We start from the raw sequence: 22721 nt of genomic DNA on the forward strand, positions 1-22721 counted from the left end.
AGTTCTTCAATGGATCGTGTAATCAGCTGGTTCCCTCATAGTATCTAACTTTAAATGCATTTATATAATAATATATCATAAAGGCAGCAGGTGAAGTTTGGTTTCTGACTTCTACCACCTTAAAATGTTTTCGGTCAGTTTACAGTTTACAGTACCTGTGTGTTCACCTCAACACCAAGCTGGACTGGACTCACCACTCTGTGCTACATCTGACAGTCATCTGAGTAATTCAGTGCTTTTTGTATCTATGCCAGTACCTTATTTTATTTTATTATTTATCTTTTATACCCAACACTTTTCCCTCTTTATATTTCTTCTGAACCTGGATCAACAAATTAACGCTAACGCTAACGCTAACATCAGATAAAGAAGCTTTAAAGGCTCCTAGAGCCAGGTGAGAGGGGTCACCTGAGGTCAAAACTCAGTCTAATCCAGAGTATTATAGTTAATGTTACTATCAGCTCTGTGTGACAGGATGATGGTAAACGTTCATTCATTCATTAAATGCCTTTCATTCGACTCACTCGTCCTCTGCTCTGCAGCAACATGTAGCATCCAGCAGAAAGACTGAGAGTGTGGGAGAGACAGGGTAGGACACGTTAACAGACGTTCACCTGCGGACACATTTAATGTCAACACCTTAGTTTTATATATATTTATATCTATATATCTATATCTATCTATATAGATAGATATAGATATATAGATATGATGTTCCTGGTCCATGAGAGACGGTGATGTCTTCCAGGGAGGGTAGAAGCTGCCAGCGTCCCACATGTTGATGGAAAACATCACAATGTGGAGAGGTGACAGGGAGTTTAATCTGCTAAACGTTGACCATCCAACCATCGAAGCAGAGCCAGAGACAGACAGGAAACCTGAGAGGCTGCACCAGTCTGAGAGGCTGTCATTAGCTCAGTGGAGGACTAGCAGAGAGACCACAGCTAGCAGCTAGTGACCTCTAACAGCTAGCATCGCTCACCTGTCAATCACAGAGGCCACGCCCATAATTATACAGAACTTTAATTCTTTATAAAATGTTTCAATTATTTCCAGTTCTAACGTTCATGAGGTTGGTGCTAGCTTGGCTGTTATGATGGAGACGTGGTGATGAAGACAAACAAGTCCTCTGTGTACCTGGACAGTAGCTGTAGTATTTTATGAATACTGATGTCCACCGTCCAGTTCTGCCAGTTTGTCTCTGGCTGCAGCGTCCAGCGTGAAAACAAAGGGCGACTGTTTGTTAGTTGTGAAACAGTTTTAGACGTGAGAATCACCGTGTCCGTTTATGTTTGAACAGTGACTTCATCCACTCACTCAGTTGCTTTATCATAGAGCTGTTGTGTAATAGAAGAAGCTGTTGCTGACTTCTGGTTTTGTTTTCCTGTAACCTCCCCCCCCCCCCCCCCGCACGTATCAGTCATTGTTGTAACACATTCCTGAGCAAACGCTGCAGGCGTGTTCAGTCCTGTCACCTCTGCCTGCTTCAACAAACACACGCAGACTCTGTGTGTGTGTGTGTGTGTGTGTGTGTGTGTGTGTGTGTGTGTGTGTGTGTGTGTGTGTGTGTGTGCATAGCATTCGGCTTTATCACCCCCCCAGGTTTGGAGCCTGAAGGTAGATGTACAGGTTTAATGCTTAGATTCATGTCAACCGTTTGAATTCATTCTGGTTTTAAAGACATAATCCCTCCCCTTGCACCTGATTGGCTGAGCAAACCTGTCTCTCAGGCTTTTGTTGTTCACTGATATTTGAATGTTAAACATGTGACTGGTGGAAGACTTCATGGCTGCATTTATTTAAGGTTTTTAAGGTGGAAGTAGAAACTCTGATATCAAGTGTTGGGGCCGAACAGCTGATGTCCCACAGGAAACAACACTAGCAGCAGCTGATAGACCATAGATCACGTTTAATGTTCTCTGCTCTCACTTTGTGTGGTTTGTCAAACAATAGAAAAATTAAATGGTCATCCAAAGAGAGAGATTTAACTGGATGCAGACACGGAGGAGGACCTGGCACCTGATCAGAGAGAAAAGAATCTGGTCTGATTAGATCCACAACAGCTGATTGTCTGTCTTGTTTACAGGAGATAGACTCTGAGTTTATCAGTCAGATATAACATCCATGGGGAACTGTGCAGTGTGTTGGTTGGTGTTGCTCTGTGTGTGTCCTCACGGTTGGATAAAGACCACCAGCCGTCACAGTTCCTCCACTTTAAAGGAACTGGAAAACCAAAACTAAAAGAGACACGGGAAGATAAAGAGGAAACGATCTGGAGATGATGAAAAATGTGACTTAAGATCTGGTTCCTACTGACCTGATCATCACATAACGCTCATACAGAAACTTTGACTGGTCAGTGGAATCATATGTTATTTACAGTGTAGGGTTACGACCAAGCAAGAACTGACTGAAGCAGGAAGTAGTCTTTCCCCGGCGACCACTGGTCCAGGTCTCTATGGTCCAGGAGTAGTCTCCATGGTGACCACTGGTCCTGGGGCCTCATGTACAAAGACTTGCGTGGATTTCCTTCTAAAACGTGACCCACACTCAGATCTAGAAGCATTTTTCATTTGTACATTCCAATGGAGCGTACCCGACCGCTCCCTGACCACGCCCCCTTTTAAATATGCAAATTATATTTAAATTGACCCTCCACCTGAGATTCCCCTCTCTGCACGATCAGAAAATGAAAACATAAGAATGAGTAAGACGAGAAAAAAGAAGAACTTCACAGAAAGAGACCTGGAGACGCTGCTGACTGGAGTGGAGACAAACATGTCCTCTTTGACAGCTGTCCTCCACTGGAGTGGAGACAGACATGTCCTCTTTGACAGCTGTCCTCCACGTCCCACCATGTTGGTTAATGAAGCATCACATCTGATCTGATCATTGATGAATGAACATGTTTCATCATGTGATGGTTCTTTTATATCAATGTGTGTCCAGTCCATAGCTCTGATTACATTCAGAAAACCGGCTCTTTAATGTTGACCTGTCCAGATGCATTGTGGGTATTTGATATACCTGGCTGACATGAGGATAACTCCGCCCCACACGGCTGGCATGGCTCTGCTCAGGGTCGACCGGTCGGACTAATAGTTTTCACATTGATGACAGTTTCCCAGCATCACCTCTAAGTGTCTCCAGAGGATCAACATCTGTAGAAGCCAGCGTACGCCAGACATGACGTTGGTGAAGGAACGGACAAGTTCACGGACATTTACCTCTGATACACCTGAACTTTTCCCTGAACGAGAACATACGGAACGTTTTTGTCTGCACGCACCCTTCGTACAAAAGGCCCCTGGTCGCTCTGGTCCAGGAAGTAGTCTCCATGGTGACCACTGGTCCAGGTCTCTCTGGTCCAGGTCTCTCTGGTCCATGGACCATTGTGTTCAGTTCTAAATAAACCTGGTTCTTCTCCAGATTCAGAGATTAATCCAGATGACCAGATACCTTGAGTCAGAAAGTCTAAAACTACATCTGAATATTGTTCCAGAGTCATCTCCATGCTCCGTTTAGACCAAGAGAAAAGATCTGAAATCACTGATGGAAACTACTTCTTCTTCTACGTTTATATGGATCTAATAACCACTGGTTTCTCCTTTACTTCTTTGTAGAGGTAGAGGTGGAAGGTGTGGGAGTGTCAGGTGTGGGAGTGTCAGGTGTGGAAGTGTCAGGTGTGTCAGACATGCACACACATGCAAGTGCTCCTCTGTGATTGGATGGTTTAAAGACACACACACAGACTTTGATTGGTCATTTCTTTTTTTAAATGAAAAATAAAAACAAACTTTAAGACTTTTACAAAGCAGGTTAAAGAGGATTTTCACTGAGGGGACATTTAAATTGAGCTTTAAGGAGGAGAGACTGTCTTTGTAAACATCAGCAACACAAAGCATCTCAGGCAGAAATAAACCCCAGACAGACACAATCCAAACACAAAAATAAATGTCACAAAGCAGTTTACTGTGCGTCTGTTCTTTACAGCGAGGGCAGTTTGTGTTTAAGGCGTCTCTAGTGTACATACATTCTGCTTGGTGTCAGACACAAACAGGTGGAAATAAGGCATCTTTAAAATCTGACAAAAAACACAAAGTTAATGAGCGACTGAATGTGTGACCTGCAGACCAGCTATGATCTTCAGCTCCAGTGATTCAGCTTCTTTTGTCTCCAACTAAACTAAATAAATACTTTCTCTGACTGGAGATCAGTGCACGGTGAAGTCTGAGATCATCATCATCAACAGCTCAAATCATCAAACGCTGCAGAGACGACGCAGGATCGACTGAAGCTCAATTTCAAATGAAACAGGAAGTGGATTTCCACCTGAAGGCCAGGTGTGTTATTAAATCATTCCCTCCTAAACTTAGAGAAGGCCGCCGCCCACAATCTCCTTCCCGCCTTTTGATTTTTATATTTTGCGTTTCTTTCTTCTTCACCTTCACCTCACTCGTCCCTACATGCTCGGTCTTGCCTCGTTCCCTCATCCCGTCTGCTCTCACGCATTTTCCACAGAAGACGCTGACGAGAGCTTTCAACAAACACAATCAGGAAAAATTAAAGAGGAACTGACGCCTGCCTATAGTTCTTAAATAATAATTTAAATTGCTCCAGTATCACTGATGTATGGGTTCATTTATTTTACGTCTCTCTATAGATTAAGATATAGAATCATGATTAATCCCAGTCTCCATAGTTAACGCAGATTAATCACGGTTCTATTATTTTCAACATCTGTCAGATTTTCTAGGAGGAACTTGTTGTTCAAAAGACGAGTTTCTACTGGTTTGTTTTCTTCTTCTTCTTCTTTTTGTGGGTTTGGATGCTGCAGGGCGTATTACTGCCCTCTACAGGGTTAAATTATTTACTCTCTGCTCTCCACTCTTGCTGCTGCAAGAAACAAATGAAGTGTGTAAAAAGGATTTGTGTTAACTCATCATTAACTAGTTTATTTGTGTGTCTGGGTTATAAATTATTCCTCAACTCCTTCAGTTACATAAATCTAATTAAGGCTTAGCAGTAATCTCAGCGAGCACCAGACAAACTGAGGTATTTGGATGAAAGTGATAAAAACGAGCAGAGAATCATTCAAAACTGGACTATGATCCTCCTCTGCAGCCAACGTGTCTCCAATCAGGGAAACTCCACCCGCCTGGGACAGACAGAGGGACAAATCAAACCACAGAAACATGGACATCAACATGTCCTCTCAGGCAGAGAGTCTCTCATCGAAGCCATCTCTCTGTCAGCTTCAGTCCATTTTCTCTGTTCTTAATTTTCCCAAAGGAAGCGAAAAAAAAAGCTGAAGGACGACGACAGACAGAGGAGAAGGTGGAAAAGATCCGAGGACAGGGGACGAGTTTGACGTGAAGGTGAAAAAAAAAAAGACAAAGCTCCAAAAAGTGTAAATAACGAGATGAAGGGCTCACGGTCCTGATAGAGTCCATCGTTCCCCCCGTCCTCAGTAGACAGAGGACAGACAGAGACACAGACAGGGAGGACAGGACCGGTTGGACCCATCTGGACCATCCTCCCCAGCTGCACAGGAGGATCATGGGAAACAAAATGGTGGGATGGTTGGGCCTGGAGGGAGAAGAAAGCAGAGCTCATTAATCAGGAAGCTTTGACTTTTCTTCTCCATCAGTTCATCTGAAACATCCACCTTCAGTCAGAGTAAAGTTTCGTCTTCATCGGTTTGTTTTCTTCTATTTTATAAAGTGATTTAATTATCCTTGTTGTTGGACATGAACTCGTGATGCATCATTATCTCATCTCTAACATCTGAACCAGGAGATCTAATCCACTGCTCATTAATTATTCAGGTGCATAAAGCTCTCAGCTCTGGACGTCATTTTAAAACTAAAATATTTAACAACATATTCAGTCAGATGATGGCATCCTTGTCAGATAGAGACGTCTCATCCTGAAATATGGCTCCACAGCGTTAGCTTCAGCTACAGAGCTCTGACCTGTTTCTACAAACTGCAGCAGAAATAAACTAAACTGGACTAAACTGGAGCGAGTGACGTCAACGTCTGAAACATCGTCTTCTCTTCGTTATATAAAGAAACATCTGAGCACAACAACAAAAAGAAACTCAACAGTTAAAAGTGCCGACGTATCAAGTCTTCACATTTCATTATGATACAACATGTCTGCATCAGGTAGCCTAAACAAGCTAACGTTAGCCACTTAGTTAGCCTAAACAAGCTAGCCACTTACTAGCTTAATAGCTGATATATTAGCCTAAACAAGCTAAAGTAGCCTCATAAAGATGAACTGATCAGATGATGTGTTTGACTACCGTTACTCTTCTGTACATCACCACATTAAGCCCCACCCACATGATCTGATTGGCCCAGCAGATCTTTGTTGGAGCAGAATCAGTTCCCAACAGAGAGACTCAGGATAAACGTAAATGATCAGTACGTTGGTCTGAAAGAATAACTAAAGAATAACTTAAAGTCCAGTCGTCTTTGTTTCTGACCTTCATCATGACCTGGATGACCTTCAGACCCAGAAATGACTTTAGAGACTGAATGTAATCTATATAGATATGTGTGTGTGTGTGTGTGTGTGTGTGTGTGTGTGTGTGTGTGTGTAGACATCGTCATCAAACGGTGATTGTGTTTTTTCTGATTATGTTAAGTTATGTCATGAGTGTGTGGAGCAGCTGTTACTCAAGCGTTTCCTCCTCCTTTTAAATGAGTGTGACGTAATAAACTCACCAGCAGCGAGCCGAGGCGTCTTTAGTACGGAGACTCCGTGACCCTGAGGAAACAACAGACAACAGTGATTACGCTGGAGTTCCTGCAGACGCTTGTGGAGGAAGGTCGACCTTCACACAATCCTCATCATCAGTGACACGGTTTATGTTTTAAAATGGTGATAAACAGAATGAAAGGTCTTCACCACACACACTGCTGACTTTAAATCTGGTCTAAACTCTGACGCCTCTAAATCCTCCAGTAAATGTTTAGTGATATCCTGAACAACTGCACCAACCACCAGGAAACAACCAGGAACATGAACCTCTGAATCTTTGGAGCTTTACACAGATGGAGTTAGAGGAGCTGAAGCTCATTTAGAAAACACAGGGTTTAAGAAAAGGTGGTAAGTTCAGCTGAGAGGAGGTAAGAGTCATGTTGAGTATGTTTGATAAGAATTAAAATTAACTCCTGGTGTCTTTATTAACTTCATGTTTCTTCCTTGGCTTCAAAAGACAGAAACACCCAGAGTGTGGTGACCCAGATGGAAATAACAGACTGACTCTCTGTAATCTTTAATGATCTGAAGCTGCTCGACCGTGGACTCGGAGCCTGACCTGAAGCTAATCTGACGACCATCACAGGAATGCTACCAATGTCTGCCAGCAAACACAAAGTCATTCTTAAATAAAGAATAAAATCTTAAAAATAATTTCCTCAGAAAGGTAAAGAAGGAGCTGGTTCTTCTTTCAGTCTAATCTCAGCTCTGACCTCAGAGAAGCAAACATCAGAGCAGCCTCTCTGTCCAGAATCTGAACCGTATCACTGAAACTCTAGTCTGCTGATAAGAGCCCAGTTCAGACGTGTGAAAGAGGAAAATAAGTCAGTGGAGGAAAGTTCAGCCGCTGGATATCGCAGCAGGAATGATTGGACTACTGAAGCTGTCAAACCTCATTCCTCTTTCAGCCTCCGAAGCTCTTCACTGATTCCTTAAAGATTCTCTAGAGAAGAATTCTGACGACTGACGGATGATCTGCTGTAAACGATGGAACTAGGTGGTTCTTATTGAGTGAGATCCTGAAGCTGCTTCCCTCAACATCAACACAACCAAGGAACCAATCAGAGCGTTTACACGGAGCAGAGCTGGTCGTAGAGTGGAACAATAATGTGTGGAGCGCCTTCAGGGGCTTTAGTCCTCATCGTCTTTTTGCTACGTGCTACATTTAGCTGCTTGGTGTTGGATTGTGTTTTGCCGAGCTTTCACTCTAAGAGGGTCAGAGACATGGATGGGTTGTTAGAACTTCTCTGAGAGAACCAACTGAAGCTGTCCTCTGTCTTCAGTGGAGGACGTCTCCACAACATTATGAGACTGCTCCCGTCCAGGATAGATAGTTTACGAGGGAACGGCCCTAGAGAAACGAAGCTGAAGAGCAGCGACACAAACGAGAGCGGGAGAAAACGAGTGCAGACATGACAGTGACATTCCTGCAATTCTCTGTAACACAGGCCTCACCCTGCAGACGAGAAAACAAATGATTGAGGAGCAGCCTCAGAGCTCAGACCAAGACCAGAGCATGTAGAGACTTTGTTTAGCGCCAGGTCAAAGGTCCTTCTGTCTTTGACGTCTCAGTGAGAAGAGACGTGACCACACCAGACTCAGTCATATGTTCTCCCACCTTTACAGTCTAATAGAAGTTTGTTTCTGTTCTGCTTGACTGGATTGAAACGCCTCCACGGCCAAAGAATGCATTTCTGGAGCTAATAACGCTGGGTGGGAGATGAGCCGCTCACATCCAGCTAGTAATTATGACCGAGGGGCGTGACGTGAACGGGTTTTCCCAGCTGGCAGCTTGTTTTTCTGAGCGTAGCGTCATTTTGGAGTGATGGCATCGAGGAGCTCTGATAGACACAAGATCTCAACAGAGAAAAAACCTTTTGCTCCACATTTGCTGCAGTTCATAAATAAAATCTTCAGATAGATTCAGGCATGAGGCTGAGGTTCCTGCTACATACTGAACGTATGTCACCATCCACGCCCTGTCATTAATTCAACATAAAGCTTTTATCTGCATATGCTCATCATCAGACAATAACCACAGAGTCGAGACAAAAAGCAAATTACAGGGACAAGGTTTGTTTTTATCTCATTTTCTCCTCAGATGGAGCCGATCACACTCTGAGTTTGTGTTCAGAGAGGAGTGAAGTCTGAGGAGACACTAAACAAACTGTCTGCAGCTACAAACCAGCAAACATCTCTAACTTCACTAAATAAATCCACCAAGGAACTCTGAAGTCACTGAAAACTTTAGGACGCCGCTTTAATCTGTTCATCAGTTTCCTTCTTAAAATGTTTTTAATGTTTAAATATACAATATTCATGGCAAAAAACATCTTTGTTTAAATCTGATCAGTTCCAGATCATAAAAACTAACTTGATTTTCAGTAGAATACAGAATATATACACGTATATATACATTACACGGTCCAGGCAGGTTAGGAAACTAACTGGATAAATCCTCAACCGGTTCCTTTAGTTTCACTTTGCATAACTTTGCATTTGTCTCTCCATGCTGGTTCTGTCACGTTACTAGAGAATCATTTCTGAGCTTCAAAGCTTCAGAGCAAGTAGAAATAACAGGAACAGCTGATGAAGATGAAGATGAAGATGAAGGTCATTTGATGTGATCAGAAACCTCTAAACAATCGGCGCTTGATTGTTTTTCATCTAATTAATAATAATTAATTTTTAAACCAGTATTATTCATATAAAACTGTAAATAGGAACTAAAACAAAGAGCACCTGAACATGAAGGACAGGTGAGGACTGTCTGAGGGGGCGGAGTCTTCCTGTCTGTGATTGACAGCTTAGAACGAGGGAATGCAGTCGGACAGAAACTCTGACTATCTCCTGGATGACGACGTACAGTCAGAGACGGTTGAACATGAGCAGGAAGCAGAACTGAAGACACAAAGACGTCCAACATGTCCTCTACTTCCTGTTTGATTACAGTGCAGTAGCTTCACTTCCTGTTCTCACTGATGATGGGCCACAGCAGCACATTCAGTTTCACTGATGTGACCACCAAGATATCTGTCAGAATAAATGCTCCTCAAGCCTCACACCTGGCCGTCTGCAGCTCAGCTCCATTGTGGGTAATGTAAAACCTTTCTGACATTTAAGGTTTGGGACTAAAATAAAAAACAAGAGTTGATTTGAATTTCCAGTGGTTATTAGATTCATATAAAAAATGAAGAAGAAGCTGTTTCCACTCATCGGTCAAAAACCTGATAGGACCTGATGGGATCTGGAAGGACTTGATAGGACCTGATGGGATCTGGAAGGACTTGATGGGACCTGATAGGACCTGATTGGATCTGGAAGGACCTGATGGGACCTGATAGGACCTGATGGGATCTGGAAGGACTTGATAGGACCTGATAGGACTTGATAGGACCTGATGGGATCTGAAAGGACCTGATGGGACCTGATAGGACCTGATGGGATCTGGAAGGACCTGATAGGACCTGATAGGGCCTGATGGGATCTGGAAGGACCTGATAGGACCTGATAGGACCTGATAGGACGTCTGTGTCCTTATCAGACGAGCAGATCTTCGTCTGCGTCGCCCATGACGCTCCCATGATGCACCACCACACAGAGTAAAGTCAGGCCTTCATTCATAAACAAGTTAAAGGTGCCCCTCTGTACCTGGGCAGGTGTGTTGTTGTAACCTGAGGAGCGGTTTCAGCTCCAGACCTTCAGTTAAGTGACTCTGTTGTGCAGTGAGATCATTTGAGCAGTCGTTTGTAAACTGAAAAGCTGTGAACGCTGGGAGACGTTGAGTCCTAACCAGTAACCCGGTTCTTCCCAGTCTGACTCTGGATGGACAGGTTACTGTGGTGCTGATCCTGATGTGTTCACATGGGAGGAACCAGTTAGCAGCTGTCATTACTACACTTCCTGAAACTTCTTCCTGTCGGTGGTGACTGTGTTAACTAGAATAATCACCTGTTAAAAACGTATTCATACGTCCACCTCTGTGAATGAGTGAACAGGCTCCTGATCACCAGCCTTGTGGTCTGATGAAACCAAAACAGAAATCTGAAGCTCTAAACATGGAGGACTCAGAACAAAGACATCAGTCATCAGCCCCACACCTGCTGACAGCCACAATGATGGTGATGAAGGGAAAATGTCAGCGGGACAGGTAAGTCAATCAGTTCAAGGCCGTGGGGCCCTGAGAGGCCCTGAGAGATCATTTGATCCCCCCCCCCACACACACACACACCTGATGACCTGTCAACTTAGTTCAAGTAAACGGGGGAGGGGGGGCTCTAATAGACCTCAGATTCTCATCAGTTCTGATCTGATCTCAAGAACAACGTTAACATGTGAGAGTCTTTCCATCTTGTTCCAAAAGGTGAGATCAGGTGTTGATGGTCTGAGTTTCCTCAGATCTACGGTCCTCCAGGATGTTTTCACCAACTGTCTCTGAAATTAAACTTCTACTCAGAGCTGATCCTGTTTGTACCTGTGCACCAGTTTATTTATTTAAAACTGCAGAAAGTACTCTGACCAGGTGTTTGGGGTTAAACGTCCTCAGACCACAGCTGCTTTGAAGCTGTTGGCTTCAGTTAACCGACCGTCAGCGTCTACACTTCCCGATCAGAGTGTTGAAATGTGACAGGATGTGGTGAAGGATTACATCGCTGACACTTTTTGGGAAGAAGGCGTCACTCAGGTGTGAAACACTCATGAGGACATTTGGTCTTTTAAACCAACTCCTTCCAAACCAAGGCTGATTACTGGTGGACAGAGACATCCGTTTGTCTTGTGAAAGAATATTTCACAAGACAAACGGATGAAGTGGAGGTTTTGTCTTTTCCTCTTGTTATAATTTATTTTTTCTTGTTCTATCTGGAGGTGTTTTTTAAATGGTGGCGTAATAATGCAAACAGCAGTGAGTGAGTCAACCTGAGAGGAATGAGGAGAATTTACTAGAAGGTTGTGGAGGGGAGAAATATTCAGACCACAAAGAAAGAGAAAGAATGACGACTATGTTACAAACAACATAACAACTAGACAGCAATGTTTGTGGAGAACTGGAAACTCAGTGTCAGCAGACGTCCAGCACAAAAACACACCCAGAGACTCAAACCGGTCCTTTCTATCACTGACTCAAAGTATGTGGACACTCCTGAGTCCATCCGTCCTCAGGGGTGGTCTCTAGGAGACACTGACAGGATGTCTGATGGTCAAGACTCAGTTTGGTTTAATGAGACAGAAGCTGAGCTTTAAGATAAAGATCCAGCATCTAGTCAACATCTAGTCAGTGTCCAGTCAACGTCTAGTCAGTGTCTAGTCAACGTCTAGTCAACATCTAGTCAACGTCTAGTCAACGTCTAGTCAGTGTCTAGTCAACGTCTAGTCAACATCTAGTCAACGTCTAGTCAACGTCTAGTCAGTGTCCAGTCAACGTCTAGTCAACATCTAGTCAACATCTAGTCAACATCTAGTCAACGTCTAATCAATCTCAAGTCAACGTCAAGTCAACGTCAACGTCTAGTCAACGTCTAGTCAACGTCAAGTTAACGGCAAGTCAACGTCAATATCTAGTCAACATCTAGTCAATGTCTGGTCAACATCTAGTCAATGTCAAGTCAACGTCAAGTCAACGTCAACATCTAGTCAACGTCAACATCTAGTCAACGTCTAGTCAACGTCAAGTCAACGGCAAGTCAACGTCAACGTTTAGTCAACATCTAGTCAGCGTCTAGTCAACATCAAGTCAACGTCTAGTCAACATCTAGTCAGTGTCTAGTCAACGTCAAGTCAACGTCTAGTCAACGTCTAGTCAACATCTAGTCAACGTCTAGTCAACGTCTAGTCAATGTCTAGTCAACGTCTAGTCACCGTCTAGTCAACATCTAGTCAACATCTAGTCAACGTCTAGTCAACGGCAAGTCAACGTCAACGTTTAGTCAACATCTAGTCAGCGTCTAGTCACCGTCTAGTCAACGTCTAGTCACCGTCTAGTCAACACCTGAATCTAAACATAACGACCCAGACTACTGTGCAGCATGAAGAGGCCTAAGGTTGAGCTAATGGACCCTGAAGACAAACACAGACAACACAAGCTGCCGTCCGGCGGCCATCTTTGTCTCCACTTCCTCCTCCCGTAACAAAAAGCTGAGTACTTACGGCACTTTGCCTCGGCAGTAGAAGAACAACCCGATGGCGGCTCCAACTGCAACGAGGACGGCGATGACGATTCCAGCGATGGCTCCGTCTGACAGACCTTCATCCAGCGCTCCATCAGCTAAAAAGAACAGAACGATCATTATGTATTCATCTGTACATGAGTTCAGAGGGCTGGTAGCAGGAACCACAGACAGGATGTCAATATGGTGAGTGACATCTGTGAAAGAGATCTCTGCTGCTGATGAATTACTTCATGTACACATGCAGGAGGTTATCTGGAACAGACATCAACAGGAACAAAGCTGCATTCCAGCGTGATGCGTATGAGGAGATAAATAAACCTGCAGCTGGTTGGTCATGGAAATAAAACTGAAAGACAGAAACTAAAGGCCAGAAGCTGTGTTAGCTACAAGCACAGGGGTTTTAAAATGTATGGGTCATTTTAAGATCAGCTATTCAGTCTCATCTTTGAGTCAATCATAATTTGAACATGTCTGAGCATTCAGCATTATGCTATACTACAGCAGAAGGCGACTGGATCTGAAACCCAACAGACGCTGGAGTTCACGTTAGCATCAGCCTAATTTCTAAGAGCATGGCTGTTAGTTCAATAGGTTTAACAAGAACACAAATGCTGGACAAGTCTTCTTTTAATCACACGGCAAATAAAAGATGACACAACAAATGACAGAGAAACCAAACCGTCTGGTTTTTTCTAACCTGTCAGGTGACGTAAGACAAACACTGTTGTAATGTGTTGACTCAGCTACACAGCTACACAGTCCAGGCTGCAGACATGGAGCTCACCTTTGACGGACAGGAAGTGGGACTTGGTGGCCATCTTGCCGGTGACGGAGTTGCGCATCTCACACGTGTACGTTCCAGAGTCTTTGTACTCAGGTTTCTCGTTGATATACTCCGTGGATTTGACATTGAGCACAGTGTCATTAAACTTCCAAGTGACGTTGGCGGGGGGGACGGATGCAGCCATGCACTTGATCTTAATGGTGTCGGTGACCTCTACGGCCTTAGGACCCTCCACCGTGACTGAGTCAGGACCGTCTGAACACAAAGAGAAAAGACGTTTCATCATTTAAATATGTCCTTTAATGTCCTGCAATGAATCTTTATGAATGTCATAAAAACGAATCAGAGCCCAGTCAACACTCATAAATGCATCGTAATGTAAGCCATAAACCCTGCAGACACCAGCACATGCTCCTGGTCTCTTAGCAAAGCAAAAACTCACAGTTGACCACCATGGTGTAGACGGCCGTGTTGGTGTTGATGGGGTTGCTGAGATCACACGTGTACTTTCCGTTGTCCTCCTTCTGCAGTGGGCTGATCAGCACGGAGCTCTTATCGCTGGAGAACATCACCCGGGGTCCATCGTTCAGAGGCTGCCCGTCCTTCCGCCAGCTCGTGGTCTTCACAACGCCGGCCGTCGCACTGCAGCTGAGGTTGGCCGAGCTGTTGCCGGCGATGAGGATCGAAGTCGGACCGGTGATTTTGGCGCCTGAGACGGCCTCTGAGAGTGTGAACGGGACAGAGATTAGTTTAAATGTAAATGTTTTAATTCTAACAGCTATGACAGGGTGAGGTCTGAGAAGCTCCAGACGGACAGAGGACGGATGTTGGTCTAGTCCCGTGCTGATTGTACGGCTGGGTGACCAGCCCAGACTCTTACACAAAAATATTCTCTCTGCTTTGAATCAGTGTCAACGTTCATCCCTCCTCCCCCGTTCATCCTCCCCCACACACCCACAGATACACACTGTAATGTCAGTGACTTCATACTGAAGACTTCATGTTGCTGTTGTGACCTGACAAACACCTTGAGACAAAAATGTTTGAGCTCTTTCCTCTTTTATGCAAACACTGTCCAACCCAACAGGTTTCTCTCTCGGTGAAGGCGTTCCATTGGCACACTAATGTCAACCACTCTCCTAGCCCTAACCCCTAGACCTAGCCCTAACCCCTAGGACTAGCCCTAACCCCTAGACCTAGCCCTAACCCATAGGCCTAGCCCTAACCCCTAGACCTAGCCCTAACCCCTAGACCTAGCCCTAACCCCTAGGCCTAGCCCTAACCCCTAGACCTAGCCCTAACCCCTAGACCTAGCCCTAACCCATAGGCCTAGCCCTAACCCCTAGACCTAGCCCTAACCCCTAGGCCTAGCCCTAGCCCTAACCCCTAGACCTAGCCCTAACCCATAGGCCTGGTCTGAACAGGGTCACAACCCTCCAGGAGTCTGGCCCACACAACTTCCTCCAAAACAAGAGGAAAAGAACTAGAGACAGAACAGGTTGCACAACATTTCCAGGTAAACACTGATCCGTGGGTCCTCGCTCTGACTAGTAAGAGTCCATTTAAGCGTCGTCATAGCTCAGAGGCAGACGAGAGGAAAGATTTCAGTCTGTTTAGCTGCTGCTGTCTTTATTCTGAACAGTGAAATGGTTGAACAAGTTCACCCTGGTGTCCTTCAGTGGAGCTGATTTCAGTTTGGTCGCTGTTAAATTAGAATTGTTTTAAATTCAGGGTCTAAAAAACACTTCTTAATGCACTGATGTGGATTTAATCCTTCATCCTTTAACACAGCTTGCTACTGAAAGGTGTGTGTGGTGCTGTTGGGTGGAGGTTCATGTAGTATTGATGTTGGATTCTGGTTTTAAAAGCATTCGATCTAAACTGATGTATGATATGAAATGCTACACTAGAGCATGCTAGGAGTGTCATTAGACCTGCAGGTTAAAGTCAGAGTCTGTCAGCTCCAGGAAGCAGAGAAACAGGTTTGAGCTCAGCCCGTTACTCACTCATCGCAGTGAAGGAGACGGCCGGAGAAGAGACCACGAGTTTGGTTTTGGCGTTGTTGGCCCTGCATGTGTAGTCAGCTGCTTGTTTCCCGTATCCCTGCTCCTCTATGACTTTCAGAGAGAGGAACGGGCCAGAGACGTCCAGCAGGGTCTGGTTGTAGTACCAGCTGAAGGTGGCGTTCGGGTGGGAGAGGGCCAAACAGGTCAGGCTGAAGTTGGATCCAGATTCAATGAAGGCGTTAGGCTTAGCAGGACTGATGGTGACTTCCTCTGGTCCGTCTGTGGAGGAGACGCTCGGTGTCATGTCTACATGTCATCTACAGTTTTATTAACAAGCATCAAACTGGATTTTATTTCCTTCTTTACATTTGTTCACCTGCTCTGACTTTAAAGCATTAATAATGTTTCTGTGCAGCAAATAAAATAATAATAATGTGTTGTTCTTTTAATAAATGTTTAATTATTGTTTAATCTATAAAGCTCTGACTATATCCATCCAGGTTCCCTTTCATCAGTCCCACAGCTGAATCATTCACATGTACACACACTTTCCTTCTGATTAAAAATAAAATCAACTTTTGAATGAATCTGTTGGCGGCGGGGTTTGTTAGCGTTGAGTAAGCCCTCCTGAGCGGAGGCTGTGATTAATTAATAACAGGGTTAACTGCGGTCGGTGTGGTTTCACTGCCTTTCAGGTTAGTCATGAGGAAGGAGTGGAAGCAACACCACTGTGTACACAGTGTGGTTTGAGCTTTGAGAGCATACGCCTCGCAAACACCGCTCTCTGAAAGGTCATGAGGCTACAACGAGGCCGAGGCTACGGAGACACACCACTTATTTTCACTGGACCAGGAGTCACGTCCAACAGACCTGGAATCATTCAGAAACTCTTACATTAGTTTATTCACAGGCTGTTGAAATAATTTAAAGTTCATTATTTCTTCCTGTCTGAACCATAGTCTGTATATAAATATGGACACCATGTCTCCTCTTCCTCTCATTGGTCAAACTGACTCTATGTTCCCGGGGATACGGGCGGCGCCATCTTGTGAGTTTGGATCCAGAGTCTGATCAGTACGGTCTGAGGGCGGAGCCACGTGGAGCCGTGATATTGATGCCCCGCCCACACTTCCTCCAGACTCACTCATGTTTTAGTTTCATTAATACTACGCTCTGCTCTACCTCCACCTGTTACAAGGAGACGATGGATTATACTCTGGAAAATTTTTACAACTCTCATTCTCCCACAGGACGCTTTACGGAGCAGATGTCATGGCAGCTGGTGGTCGCCATGATGTCACATCCTGTTTCTATAGCGTCAAATAACTAAAACAAAACTTATCCAAACATGTGACTCTTGAACATTCATCAACATTATATTAACTACCTAAAATGACTGAAAACATCCTTGAAACACATTGTAGACGTGTATTCTATGTGTATTCTAGTGTTTTAGTTTGGCCCAAGTCCCGCCCACTAACATGGAGGGGGTGGAGCTTATGACTTATACTGCAGCCAGACACCAGGGGGACGTATACTCATATACGTCTTTATACTGGTATAAACATGTTTGATGTTTTCTGATTTATTTAAAAATGATTAGCGTTGGAGTCTGTCCGTTAAGAACTGATTCTGCTCCAGCAAAGATCTGTCGGACCAATCAGATCATGTGGGTGGGGCTTAATGTTGTGATGAATGGAAGAGTAACAGTAGTCATACACGTCATCTGAGAACCGTGGAGTTAAATTCGTTATCTTTATGATGTTAGGCTAACATATCAGCTAACATGAGCTTGTTAAGGCTAACGTAGCAGCTAACATTTGTTTGTTTCAGCTAATGTCAGTGTTTGTGCTAACGTTGCTAAAGTTGACTGACAGTTGGACTTTGTTGGACCTGAGCTGAGTCAGTCGTGTCCTCAGGTCTGTGTAGATGTCTTCAGGCTTCAGTCTCTGCAGGAGGACTGGTTCATTGCACATTAGCTACTCCTGATCTCCTGCAGCAGCTTGAAGCTAGCATTGTGTTTCTGTTCCCAGCTGGTGTTTAGTTAGGGAGGGGTTACTCACAGAAGACGGTGAGGTTGAAGGGGCCGCTCTTCTTCGTCTCCAGTGCATTAATGGCTGAGCAGTAGATGGGACCCATTAGATCCCACCGGAGGACGTTCCTGATGGTCAGCGTGCTGGACGTCACCTCCTGAGAGAAGAAAAGAGAACCAATGAGAATAATGACAGAAACCTTTCTAAAAATGTAAAATTCTAAATCTAAAATAAACTGACGTCTTTCTTTGTCACTCGTTTGCCGTCGTCCACGATGTCTGCCGTGCCGTTGGTCCAGGTGAACTTGCTGACGGAGCCCTTAGCGGTGCATGTGAGGATGACGGTGGTGTTGTGTTCAACGACTTCCAGGGGGTCCGGCTTGATGACGACGTCAGACACCGGCTCTGCACAGAGAACCATGGAGTCAGCATGAGGAACAGATAGTTTGACCTGTGACCTCTATAACAACCCATCAGATGACACTAGAAATGTAGTGGCCCCGGGGCCCCAGACAAAGCACCAGGAAGTCAGTCTTCCTCTGAAGGGACAAGATGAAGACTGGTCCTTGTTTCTAAAGACTGGTCCTTGTTTCTACATCCAGTTTCTGAATTTATTTTCAGACTAAAAAAAAAAATAATAATATATACATATATATAGGCCTATACATATATATATATATATATGTATATATATACATATGTATATATATGTATATACAGTATAGCTGATGTTGCTCTAGTGGTGACCGAGGCTGCCAGTGATCTAGTCAACACTAAGCTACCATTAATCACAACGATCTGTTTAAGGTTTAAGGTTATTAAATGGATGTTTGTAAAGATGTTCCAGCTTCATCAACAAATCTCCTTCATTTAAAAGTCATGTCCTGGTCTTTTAATATTCACTATCGTCTGATTCTCTTCTGTTAAACCAGCGTTCAGTGTTTGTTGTTGTTGTTGTTCTGGTCATCCAGCGCTGCCATAAACTCCCTAATGGTTGGTGGTGTTGGTGGTGGTGTTGGTGGTGGTGTTGGTGGTGGTGTTAGTGGTGGTGTTAGTGGTGGTGGTGGCTCATCAGTTTCTCTACATACACAGCTCCCATAACGCTGCAGCCTGATAATCAGAGAATGTTGTGTTTCCAGTAATAATCTGGTTCAGTCAAACAAGGGTTAGTTTCAGATTTGGATTTGGGTGGATGAGGGCGCGTGTGGGTGGATGTTTCCAGGAGCTTTGCTGATCAAATCCTCTTTCCAATGAGAGGCCAGTGACCAACCGTCATTTCAATCGTAATCTGAAATCCACATTTGAAAGCAGCGAGCGCTCGACCTGCTGGACTCGTTCTGGATAATCCTGGAGCTGCAGCTCTGAGCCGACGCTGTGGGAACAATATGAAGGAGTGGCAACCAGTTCTGACTCCACTCACCTCACACAACAGTAACTTTTCATGTGTAAAGCCGACGGCCCTGAGGGGACGTTAATGATCTACTGCAGCCAAGCGTCCTACGCTGTTTGCTGGGTGTGTGGTTTCTACTGTTGCTGGTGCTGAGTATGAATGAGAGTGAATAGTTCCCCGACAGCCGCCCTGATAAATACAGATGTAGAGGACACCAGTCAGACTGAATATATTCAGCTTGATCTGGAGACATCTGCAGACTTATACACTCACTGGCCACTTCATTAGGTACACCAGTGAAGTGGTTCTAATCTAAATGATGTTGAGTCAGGAAGCAGACTGACTGGAATGACTTTATAAACTGTTCTAATGTTATAACTTCTGGAAAACATCAGATGTAGTTTCATTCATGTAGTTTATAAAGTCATTTATAAAGTCATTTGAATCAAAGTATTAAATCCTAAAAAGAACCAGCACGATAGATGATGCAGAGATGTGACAGGAGCCAGGATTTACTGCTCCACTGTCATATCACAAGGCACTGCTGAGAGAACCTGATCTGAGTTGGTTTCTGGATCTCTAGGAGCTTCTGATCCAGAGATAAAATACGATTCACACACAATTTAAACCGTGATTAGAATGAAAACTAAAAACTGAACCTGTCCGATGTTATCTAAAATGATCTAGTTACAAACAGAGGTGTGACCAGGACACATGACTCACCCAGGACCCGGAGCTTGATCTCAGCAGTCTGAGTCCGATCTGTAATAACAGTGATGCTGTAATCTCCTCCGTCCTGCACCTTCAGGGGTCCCAGGGTCAGGTCTCCGGTGCTCTTGGCCACTGAAGCTCTTCCGGTGTAATCACTGCCTACCGTCACCGCCGGGGGTTTCAGGGTGATCACGTTAGTACTCCCTTCCTTCCCGTCGCTGTAGTTCCACACGATGATCGTATCATCCTTCAGGCCCTCCAGCAGAGTCTTCAGGGTCACGTTTGTCCCCACGACTGCGTCCACGGGACCGTCCGGCAGGATGTCCTGAGCCGAGCACCATCCTGAGGAGACAAGACAGAATGAGTCAGAATGAGGCAGGTAGGAGGCTGCAGGCAGGTAGGAGGCTGCAGGCTTAAAGCTTCAGATTATTAATCTGCTGTCGCTACTTCTCACCCGTCAAACAGAGAACAAACACCAACGACTTCACGGAGATCAGATCCATCCCGGACGCTTCAAGTCTTCCCAGCAGAAATAGAAAAGCGCCAGTACCTGCTGCTTATACAGGGACACACCCAGACAAGGTGAACACCCCCCGGCCCAGGCCCGGCCCCAGGCCCGCCCCCTCCGTGACTAACACACACACACAGAAGCCTATAGAAACACACACCCAGGTCCCAGAGCAGCGTTTGTATGAGGATGAATCATTTCCTGGAGTTTAACTGACACCGCTCAGCTCATGTCTGATGCTGGGACTCGTTCAGATCCTGGTTTATGGGCCCAGGGCGCCCCCTGCTGGTGGACGCGTGTCAGCGCTCACACTGTTACCAGGCAACAGAGTCAGCGTTAGTTATAAATGATAAGTTAAACACGATCTAATGAAAGATCATCTCACAGTGATGTTAGTTAGGAGGAAGAGGAGGATGAGGAGAGACCTGAGGAGGAAGAGGAGGATGAGGATGAGGAGAGACCTGAGGAGGAAGATGAGGGTGGGGAGAGACCTGAGGAGAAAGATGAGGGTGGGGAGAGACCTGAGGAGGAAGAGGAGGATGAGGAGAGACCTGAGGAGGAAGATGAGGATGAGGAGAGACCTGAGGAGGAAGATGAGGGTGGGGAGAGACCTGAGGAGGAAGATGAGGGTGAGGAGAGACCTGAGGAGGAAGATGAGGATGAGGATGAGGAGAGACCTGAGGAGGAAGATGAGGATGAGGATGAGGAGAGACCTGAGGAGGAAGATGAGGATGAGGAGAGACCTGAGGAGGAAGAGGAGGATGAGGAGAGACCTGAGGAGGAAGATGAGGATGAGGAGAGACCTGAGGAGGAAGATGAGGATGAGGATGAGGAGAGACCTGAGGAGGAAGATGAGGATGAGGATGAGGAGAGACCTGAGGAGGAAGATGAGGATGAGGATGAGGAGAGACCTGAGGAGGAAGATGAGGATGAGGAGAGACCTGAGGAGGAAGATGAGGGTGGGGAGAGACCTGAGGAGGAAGATGAGGGTGAGGATGAGGAGGAAGATGAGAGTGAGGAGAGACCTGAGGAGGAAGATGAGGATGAGGAGAGACCTGAGGAGGAAGATGAGGATGAGGATGAGGAGAGACCTGAGGAGGAAGATGAGGATGAGGAGAGACCTGAGGAGGAAGATGAGGGTGGGGAGAGACCTGAGGAGGAAGATGAGGATGAGGAGAGACCTGAGGAGGAAGATGAGGGTGAGGAGAGACCTGAGGAGGAAGATGAGGATGAGGATGAGGAGAGACCTGAGGAGGAAGATGAGGATGAGGAGAGACCTGAGGAGGAAGATGAGGGTGAGGATGAGGAGAGACCTGAGGAGGAAGATGAGGGTGAGGAGAGACCTGAGGAGGAAGATGAGGGTGAGGAGAGACCTGAGGAGGAAGATGAGGATGAGGATGAGGAGAGACCTGAGGAGGAAGATGAGGGTGAGGAGAGACCTGAGGAGGAAGATGAGGGTGAGGAGAGACCTGAGGAGGAAGATGAGGATGAGGAGAGACCTGAGGAGGAAGATGAGGATGAGGAGAGACCTGAGGAGGAAGATGAGGATGAGGATGAGGAGGGAGATGAGGGTGAGGAGAGACCTGAGGAGGAAGATGAGGATGAGGAGAGACCTGAGGAGGAAGATGAGGATGAGGAGAGACCTGAGGAGGAAGATGAGGATGAGGATGAGGATGAGGAGAGACCTGAGGAGGAAGATGAGGGTGAGGAGAGACCTGAGGAGGAAGATGAGGGTGAGGAGAGACCTGAGGAGGAAGATGAGGATGAGGATGAGGAGAGACCTGAGGAGGAAGATGAGGATGAGGAGAGACCTGAGGAGGAAGATGAGGATGAGGAGAGACCTGAGGAGGAAGATGAGGGTGAGGAGAGACCTGAGGAGGAAGATGAGGGTGAGGAGAGACCTGAGGAGGAAGATGAGGATGAGGAGAGACCTGAGGAGGAAGATGAGGGTGAGGAGAGACCTGAGGAGGAAGATGAGGATGAGGATGAGGAGAGACCTGAGGAGGAAGATGAGGGTGAGGAGAGACCTGAGGAGGAAGATGAGGATGAGGATGAGGAGAGACCTGAGGAGGAAGATGAGGATGAGGAGAGACCTGAGGAGGAAGATGAGGATGAGGAGAGACCTGAGGAGGAAGATGAGGATGAGGTGTGTGTGTCTGTGGTTCTTCTTGTTGGTTTCTAATTGGTTCTAAAGACGTTCTTGTTATTGTTTATTTGGTTCCCCATTATTCTTCCTGGGGTCCGACATAAACGTGTCTGGTTGTTCTTCTTCGTTGGTGTCAGTGACATTAAGATGAACAACACTGGGGTCTGACATAAACGTGTCTGGTTGTTCTTCTTCGTTGGTGTCAG

General features: G+C 45.4%; 1 protein-coding gene across 1 annotated transcript; it reads right to left on the minus strand.

The window, feature by feature from the left end:
- Nucleotides 1–3717: 3717 nt before the first annotated feature.
- On the minus strand, nt 3718–20449 carry LOC311501581 (cell adhesion molecule CEACAM5-like). Its single transcript, XM_084563483.1, has 10 exons — nt 20316–20449; nt 19874–20203; nt 18002–18165; nt 17792–17918; nt 15729–16007; nt 14165–14443; nt 13723–13977; nt 12916–13033; nt 6735–6777; nt 3718–5589 (listed from the first exon to the last, which is right to left on the minus strand). Exons 1-9 carry the CDS (start codon nt 20362–20364, stop codon nt 6756–6758), a joined length of 1623 nt encoding a protein of 540 aa, XP_084419609.1. The 5' UTR covers nt 20365–20449; the 3' UTR covers nt 3718–5589; nt 6735–6755.
- Between the last annotated feature and the right edge of the window lie 2272 nt (nt 20450–22721).

Source organism: Chelon labrosus, assembly GCF_963514085.1.
Source record: "Chelon labrosus genome assembly, chromosome: 16".
Classification (NCBI taxonomy): domain Eukaryota; kingdom Metazoa; phylum Chordata; class Actinopteri; order Mugiliformes; family Mugilidae; genus Chelon; species Chelon labrosus.